We start from the raw sequence: 8,823 nt of genomic DNA, 5'->3' as shown, positions 1-8,823 counted from the left end.
ATTGTGCGGTTTTCGTTTTTGACAGAAGTGCATACAGACAGTTTTTGATCTTGAAAATCTGAAGCCATTTTCGTCAGCCCAATTTTGTAATTTGCCTAAACATTGTTGTAGTTGTCGTTCTATAGTGTGCATGTTTTTTTATCTGTAACAGATCAAGAAATCATCCACAAATAGAGACCCTTCCGTAGATTGGCCAAGACATTTAGTTATGCTGTTAATTTTTAGTCCAAAAAGTGTGACGGACAATATACCACCCTGAGGGACGCCCATCTCCTGTGTTTCTGTTTCTGAATAAGTTGAACCCGTTCGAACTTTGAAATGCCTGTCAGATATAAAATTTGATATAAACTTTGGCAAATTACCACGTATACCGATATCATGGAGATCGTTCATGATTCCATATTGCCAAGTTGTGTCGTATGCCTTTTCAAGGTCAAAGAATACGGCCACAAGATGTTCTTTCTTGGCAAATGCTTCTCGTATAAATGTTTCTAGTCTAACTAAGTGGTCTACCGTTCCCCTGCGGTTTCTAAAGCCGCTTTGCAAAGGACTTAAAATATTGTTTGATTCCAGGAACCAAACTAATCTAGTATTTATCATACGTTCTAGAGTTTTACAAATACAACTCGTCAATGAAATAGGACGATAGTTATTGGCATCAGTAGCATCTTTCCCGGGCTTCGGAAGGGGTATAATAGTAGATTCCTTCCAAGACTCGGGAATTTTGCCAGAAGAGTAAACTTGATTAAATATAGTTAAAAGACATTTTAGTGAAGAGTCTGGTAATTGTTTTAAAAACATATATGGAATTTCGTCTGGTCCAGCTGCCGAGTCCTTTGATTTCTCAAGGGACTCGAGCAATTCTGGTATCTCGAAAGGCCTATTGTAACTTTCACTATTGGAGGATTTAAAATTAAGACGTCTCTTTTCCTTTTCCTTTTTAAATTTTTGAAATTTTTTGGAATGATTTTTGATGGATGAATTTTTAGCAAAATTTTTGGCAAAGGCGTCAGCTATTTCGGATTTTGAAGAAAATATTTTATTGTTGTTAATGAGGTGGGAGGATGGTGTTGCTTTTCTTTTCCCACTGATTTTTCCAATCATTTCCCAAACTTTCTTCGAAGATGTATTGGAATTAATTTTTGAGACGTACTCTTTCCAAGTACTTTTCTTGTCGGATTTGATAGACCTTCGAGCTTTTGCTCTCCAAATTTTAAAATTGTTATTTTTTTGAGACGGTTGGCGAAGCCAAGTACCGCCTCAGAGCGGAATTTCTACCAGATCTATTGATAAATGAATCATTTGAGAGACGAAACTTTGTAGGTTTTGGCACGGATTTTGGTATGGTTTTTGTAGCGATAGAAGTGAGCGCTTCTGTGAAAATTTTAATGGGGTCATCGAGGTTAAAAATTTTATCCTCAATGAGCTCCTCTGCGCACAAATTTTTAAATTGAACCCAGTCCGCCTTATGTAGATTCCAACGAGGAATAGGCTCCTCAAGTTTTGGTGACCCTATGTTTTTAAGTATAATTGGAAAGTGATCGCTCCCACAGAGATCACCGTTGACCATCCAATCATAATCCAGAAGAATTGATGGATGGCACAACGATAAATCAATGTGGGTAAGCGAGCCAGAGGCAGGGTGTAAATATGTTGGGGCATTGGTGTTATAAAGACATAAGCTGTTTTTATTAATAAAAATCTTAGATACGTCTACCTCTATCGTCAGTGCCTGGGGAGCCCCAGAGGCTATTATGACCGTTAAAGTCACCCATGATAATATATGGCACTGGTAGTTGTGATACGATGTTACTCAGTTCATCACAACTAAATGGAGTATTTGGAGGTAAATATATAGAACAGACTGTTATTTTTCGGTGAAGAGTTGCGCTTATAGCAACAGCTTGTAAGGTGGTATTTAGCTGAATGTGTCTGTGAGGGACGTTTTTATGCACCGCCACCGCCACACCACCTGATGCGCGGCCACCTGTTGTTGGAGTTTTGGTGTATAGTGTAAATTGTCGGAGATTGATGGTGTCTTTCAGCATTATTTCTTGAAGGCAGAATATGGATGGGTTTTTTGTTTGTATAAGATGTTTTAATTCTTCTATGTTCGCTTTAAATCCGCGTATGTTCCATTGTATGATAGTGTTTGTCTCTATGTTGGTCCCTGAGGATAGTTTGTCGGACCGACAGGACTACTTGAAGTAGGTTGTTTGGTGGCGATAAATGTGTTGTCACCAAACTCGCTGTCGTCCGATAGAACATCATAGATGTTCCGTCCAAGGATAGGGTCATCTGATCCCTTACTGGGTTTGTTGTTTAGTGCAGGGAGCCTCGCCAGCTTTACCTTGGTGGTTTTTGTCTGGCGTTGCTCCTGCGGTGGTGTATTTGCTGGTCGCTTGGCTTTCTCAGGGAGTTTTTTTACGTCAATAGACGGTGAAGATATAGCACGTCTATGACGAGCGGCGGTAACTTTTTTTCTAATGTTCGGTGTTTGGTGTTGTGTAAGTCCTGGAGACGCCGGTGGGATTGGCGTTTTAGCTCCAGGTGGTTTTTGTTGTGGTTTTTGTTGTGGTTTGTGTTGTGGACCAGACTTGAACCTGTTCGGGTCCCCCATGATTATTTTGCAGGTCTTAGCATCAGCCATATCTGGGACATCATTGTCCCAGTTAGGCTTGTCAACCAAGGCCTGGACCGACGCATGTTTGACGGTGACACTGTCAACAGGCGTCTTTGCGCGGGTGATCTGAGCATAGGTTGCCACATTCAGGTCTGAACGCTCGACTATCCTCCTAGCCTCGGGGAAAGAGACACCTTGGGTATATTTGACCCGTAATATCTCCCTCTCCCGAGTCCAGGCAGGACAGGTGCGAGCAGACGCAGCATGGTCACCCCCGCAATTGACGCAGTGACGGTTGACAATGTCACATTCGTCTTTTTCATCGTGACCTTCACGGCCACAGTACTGACACACCATTTTCCGTCTACAATTGTTCTCATGATGGCCGTACCTCTGGCGGTTACGGCACCTCAATGGATTAGGAATGTAGACGGTAATAGCATAACGCTGGTAACCAACAGTTACGCTCTGCGGTAACGTTGGTGTTGCGAACGTCAATATGAAAGTGTGTGTTGGGACCAAGTTCCCACTCTTTCTGGTCATGATTCTTTTCACGTACGTGACCGGAATGCACTCCTCTTGGAAGTATGACAGTATGTCAGCCTCATTGTCATTGCGCAAGGCTGGGCACCTGATTACCCCCTTGCTGCAATTCAATGATGAGTGTGGTTTTACACACACAGTGAGGCCGGCAAAACTGGTGGTTCCAAGGAGGTTCTCCGCTTGTTGCTTTCGGAAAACCTCTATTAGGAGATCACCCGATCCCAAAGGCTTAACAGATTTGACATCGCCGGCAATGCCTTTGATGCCCTTTCGCAATATTAAGGGTGATAAACCTGCAGTGGTCTTGCCGCTCTGTGTAGAGGACATGACCAGAAACTGTGGGAATGTGTTTGTTGTACCGCTTTTTGTTTGTTGATTTGTGGTTGATTCCTTTTGGGGAGTTTTTTGATGTAGTTCATTTTGTTTGTTTTGGGAAGCCATCTTTAAGAGTTTATACTATTCGCTAGCTGTGCCCCCACCCACCTCGGAGCCCAACAGGGGGACACTCATGATGACATGGATATCCAGTGTCAAAGTGCCAGGGTTACACAGATAGTATACTCGGAAGGATATTTCGAACGAACATAATTCAAATCAAGCTTGCGACAGCACGCTCGTAAGATTGTACACCCACAAGCTCGATCAGAATCAAGACAATCCAAATTAAACTCACGATTGACCCTAAGCCACCGCCTTCTTGGAAATCTACGAACCAAGGGCTCGGCATGACCAGCCGATTGATAATACAGGGCCCATATTACCTCTCGTCTAACCGGAGTCTGAAGCCAAAGTAGTGTGTAGCAGTAAAAAAAGGAAGAAAAAAGAGCAAAACCTATTCAACCACCAGGACCTTCTTCCCCCGGATACGAGATGCAACCCACGGCAAACAGGTTGGCTCAAATTGGAGCTACTGTGAAAGCCTTCAGCTACACTGATATCACGCGGACGCACATCACACCCCCAAAAGTGGTGTGCATACGCGAGAGACCAGTGCACCCAGTCTCGGGACGTGGACCCAGCTTTCATGGAGAGCGTATGATTATTTGTATATATACATACACCATATAAGGCGAGATCAGGAAAATAAATCATACTAGGAAAGTACAATAAGACGCCTGGTCAAATTATAAATTATGAATTTTTTTCTTGTGTGAATTGTGGTATCATCATCATTCTAAATATGATGTGCTTGCTTCGTGTTTTAGGTCTGTAGTCTGTAATCTCTTGAGAATGCTTGATTCAGAGGGAGTTGAAAGACGACGGCGACAAAATCTTACAAGGAGAATATATACTAGTAAAGGTCCAAATTTTCTTATACATGTCGATGGATATGACAAACTCAAACGATTCGGATTTGCTATCCATGGGGCAATGTGTGGGTAAGTAAAATGCATACCTTTTATATCCGTTCAAACGTGTTGTTATTGCACGATACAAAAAGATTCAGCAATTTTCGTCTATTTTGAATATAAAGTTTAATGTACCATTGCAAATGTAACAGTAACTACATTTAATATTAATGCATGTTTTAGTTTTACAGATTTGAAAGCTATTTCTCCATCTTGGTTTGCTTAATTTTGACACTCCAATAAAACGAAGGTTACTAACTAAAGGTCATTGAGAGACTTCCTTTTACCTTTACTTAATATACCTACCCAAAACAAAACAGTAACCGTGTGCATAATAGACAACCAAACTAATTACTTGTATTCGGGAAGAGGGTGTTATTTTTACAGATTGCAGATACGATAGTAAGATGTATAGCCATAATCAAATTAGCGTTAGTCAACGATGGAAAATCACATTCAAAGCAATCTGACACAGGCAAATTGAAAGTGATGTATTTACCATTCAATAAGAATGCAACGTAAAAAAACAATGATGAATTAATTTCATTTATTGTAATGAAATATTATTGGGGGAATTTCAATAATTCATATTCGTATATTTTTCAGATATTCACGTCGAGTCCTTTGGCTTATGGTCGCAAGAACAAACAATAATCCACAAGTTGTTGCTTCTTATTTCCTGGATTATATGAAAGAAATAAAAGGTAAATTTACAAATTTACGTTTACCATATCAAGATAAAACGGACTTACATAAAACTCTACTTAATATGATCAGCAAAATGCAAACGTTAGTAGAACACACTAAAAATGGCGAGGAGTTATGAAGTTGCCAACTTCACAAAACGTACTACAGTACAATTTATACACTTGGCTATTAGATTCATAGCCGCATTACAAGTTCACTTTAGTTTTGAAAACCCGGCGCGCTTTCATCATTTTGGTTTTGCTTCGTAAATCTATTTTGATGAGTAATAATGAAATACATCGCAGTTTGGTCCGAAACTGTACAATATGTTTGCAAACTTAGTGCCATGAACATCAGACTTGTGGGTGAATTAAAATTAAGGTATGTCCCTCGATATATGTTTCAGTCTATGTTGCTAGTGATATCATGATGTGTGTACAAATTTAATAAACGTACCTGTTTGATGACTATTGTTTCCATAAACAGCTGCACATCGGTCGTAAGGCCATCGGAGCCTTTTTAATGTGCATATTTTTTAGAAAATTCACCATTTCCTTACACATGTTCTGCTTTTATTTCTCATATTTAGATTTGAATACAAGACTTTCGAGTCCTGAGTCGACCGACGTTTAAAACACGTACAAAACCTACCACATCAGTCTCTTGTTTTATAAAATGTCACACATCTGTAAATGTAATATAAGGCTTAGTGTTTCCCACAGCCCCGATTAGCATGGCGCCGCGCCGTGCCCTTTTTACCTGACGCCATGCCCCTATGACATAACGCCGTGCCCTGTTTGTCCCCAGTACACTTCTACTAAACTACCAAAATACCAGGTAGTGGCTTGATAATTAAGTAAACAAAAGAAGTGCGACCACTCCCTGACCCTCTGACCAACACCCCAGTGGCCCTAATTAGCAGCCTTGGGCTATTTCCACCTTGGCTTGTGGTGTCACTTTCAGGTCTGTGTATTACGTAAGCTGAAGTCAAGCAGCCGATCGGCAGCCTAGAAAACAATCAGCTGGCCTTTCAATAAGTTTTATGACTACAGCTAGTGAGCATTACTTCAAAAACAAATACTGCTTACAACTGTAAATGATTTACTCACGTTTTTAATGTTAAATAGGCCTATCTATATCGGATGGATGTCACAAGATTTGCAATCGTAATGGCCGCCATTTTGGGTGTATTGTAATAGTAGATCCGGAGGTATTGAATTTCAGGATTTTACTAATATTCACGTTTTTAAAAATGAAAACGGTATTATTTTTTTTAGAATTTCGGTGTGAATTTATTTTTAGAAAAGATATCTTAATAATAATAAAATTATTAATAGCAAAGTAATTAAAATAAATCAAATTAAAAAGAAATCAACTTTTTTCTCTATCAGATTAAATTGAAATATTTTGCATACTACTCTAACACTTATCTGTATTTTCTTAATTTAGTGCTTGTAAATTTAGAACATTATTTTAATTAATTGTCCATTATTATGAAACATGTTATCTTATTCAAATCAATACAGTATTTTTAATATTTAAATAAAGATATATATTAAAATAAAGGTAATTGGATTGAAATAAAGGAATACATTTTGAATTTTCCCATTCTTTTAATTAATATAAATGAAATTTAGATCTTTATTGTGAATCAATTATAGTCATGATCATATGATCTGCAGATTACAATTTTCAAAATCATTTTTTTCACTCAGAATAATTAAATAGATGTCCTGATATTACTTAGCAACAGAACCAGAATTAAATAAACAACAAGACAGTTTTAAAGATTTCCCATTGTATTGGAAGTTGTCAATATAACCTTTGTGCCCCTCTGATGGTTATTTATCGCGGTCAAGGTGCCTTTTTCAAAACCAAGCACCATGCCCTTTTTTTTCCTGTGGGAAACACTAAGGCTACATTATACGTGTTACGAATTACAGGAGTTCCGAGGTGTGTCAGAATGGATGCTGGCACAGAAAATGTAGTTATTGAGGACATCCAAAAGTCGTTTCGTTGGGAGGACGCAGATGACATGTCTGCTGAGAAAAGTGTAATTATCGGCTCTTCTTATTCTAACCAAGTAAGTTTTAATAGGGATACTATTAATCTGTATATGAATTCGACCAAATCCCTTTGTAATGGATCAATAAATGTAGCATTTTCCATCTGTTTATTTCCCTTGATTTAGTGGACATAGTATGTTAGGTTCGAGTTTGGGTTGAAATGATCGACGATGAAATGATTGTGAATTTTAGCGGATAGAGAGATGGTGGCGATGGGCTAGGCAGGGTGGATGTCAGTACTGGATGGACTTGTTCTTAAATCTGGAGATGACCGGTCATCTGTCAACAAGCAACGAGCTCCACTTGTAAGTCTGTCGCTCTACATTTTTATCTTAAATGCATTAAATCAATGTGTTCATACAGAAAACAATATTTTCATTACCTTAACAAAATAAAAGGTGATACTTAAGCTAAACAATTAAAAGCACCAGTATAATGCCACGGTATAAAGGACATTGCTTATGTTTCGGTTTGTAATGCTACCGTCTGATAAGTACGACCAGTGTTCCATTCCTTCATTATCTTTGTTTTGAATTTACAGGGAATGTGCGCGGTTTTGTTTTATGGATATTCTACAGAAAGAACTAGATAGGGTCAGGATGGAATGGAATCAACACCAGATCAGCCGAAACGACAACATTAGTGTTCCATGTGGCAAACCGGACATAATGTTTTATATGCCAAGTTTGTACGGTAATAATCATCGTTGCAACTCAGGCCTAATATATTCAGTATTTTGATCAGCTTTAGGAATAAATTATATCTAACAACGATACGAGTATATTGTTCGACCTTTTAGTCCAACACCATAAAATAATCAGTTCGAATTAATTTTTTTGCGTGGTGTTTTGTCTTTTCATCTGTAAAACATACTTGTTACAACTATTTTTGTTTAAGGGATATAGATGTTCCCCAACATATGACTGTTGATTATCATGTTTATCAAACTGGAGTTTATTATTATTTATGCAATACAGAACCAATTAAACGTCGTGTATATTCACTGTGGTGTTCTATTGTATTGGCATTAACTGGACTAAAACGTCATTCTTTATTTGCTGGGATATGATGTAACGAATATGAAGAGTGGAAATAAAGATGACAATGTCGGATAGCTAATGAAATTTGTATACTGTGGTCAAAAATATCTGTCAAGAACCTCTGATCATCTATTTTAGTGATAAAATAGTACTTTTCATTTCTGTATTCTTTAAAGGTACATTCGACTACAAAATGAGCGTCGACCAAACTGACATAGAGGCTATTCAACAGCAATGCCAGGTTCCCTTCTCTCTGGGCTGCCGGGAAGATGTACATAGGTTGTTATCCACCCACATGTCCGACATGAACCTTCGTCGTCCTTCAACCATTGAGGAAGCATTGAGCTTGTTTGAAAAGTTAGCAGGTCATTTTTAAGAGCAGAGAAACAAAAAATGTGAATCTTGGATTAAAAAAGAAACTAATCTATTTTGGCTTTGTTGATTTTTTATTGTCTCGTGAAATTAATATCAAATTTGTCACTTTGCCATTTTGTAAAATCAGGTGACATATTTTA

General features: G+C 38.4%; 1 protein-coding gene across 1 annotated transcript; it reads left to right on the top strand.

Annotated features, from left to right (window-relative positions):
* The first annotated feature begins 4,352 nt into the window (after positions 1 to 4,352).
* On the top strand, positions 4,353 to 8,700 carry LOC138312209 (uncharacterized). Its single transcript, XM_069253207.1, has 6 exons — positions 4,353 to 4,545; positions 5,122 to 5,219; positions 7,146 to 7,285; positions 7,461 to 7,573; positions 7,810 to 7,961; positions 8,485 to 8,700. The coding sequence occupies exons 1-6, from the start codon at positions 4,397 to 4,399 to the stop codon at positions 8,682 to 8,684; spliced, it is 852 nt and encodes a 283-aa protein (XP_069109308.1). The 5' UTR covers positions 4,353 to 4,396; the 3' UTR covers positions 8,685 to 8,700.
* Positions 8,701 to 8,823: the final 123 nt, after the last annotated feature.

The sequence above is a fragment of the Argopecten irradians genome, unplaced genomic scaffold (genome assembly GCF_041381155.1).
Source record: "Argopecten irradians isolate NY unplaced genomic scaffold, Ai_NY scaffold_0249, whole genome shotgun sequence".
NCBI classification, from domain to species: Eukaryota; Metazoa; Mollusca; class Bivalvia; order Pectinida; family Pectinidae; genus Argopecten; species Argopecten irradians.
This window is presented reverse-complemented; position numbering and strand designations above follow the sequence as displayed.

Bases quoted from the DNA above. Each gene is read 5' to 3' on its own strand.
- LOC138312209 (XM_069253207.1), top strand. From the start codon at position 4,397: ATGCTTGATTCAGAGGGAGTTGAAAGACGACGGCGACAAAATCTTACA. The intron at 7,286-7,460 runs GTAAGTTTTAAT...TGTGAATTTTAG, and splicing joins GCTCTTCTTATTCTAACCAA to CGGATAGAGAGATGGTGGCG. The intron at 7,574-7,809 runs GTAAGTCTGTCG...TTGAATTTACAG, and splicing joins ACAAGCAACGAGCTCCACTT to GGAATGTGCGCGGTTTTGTT.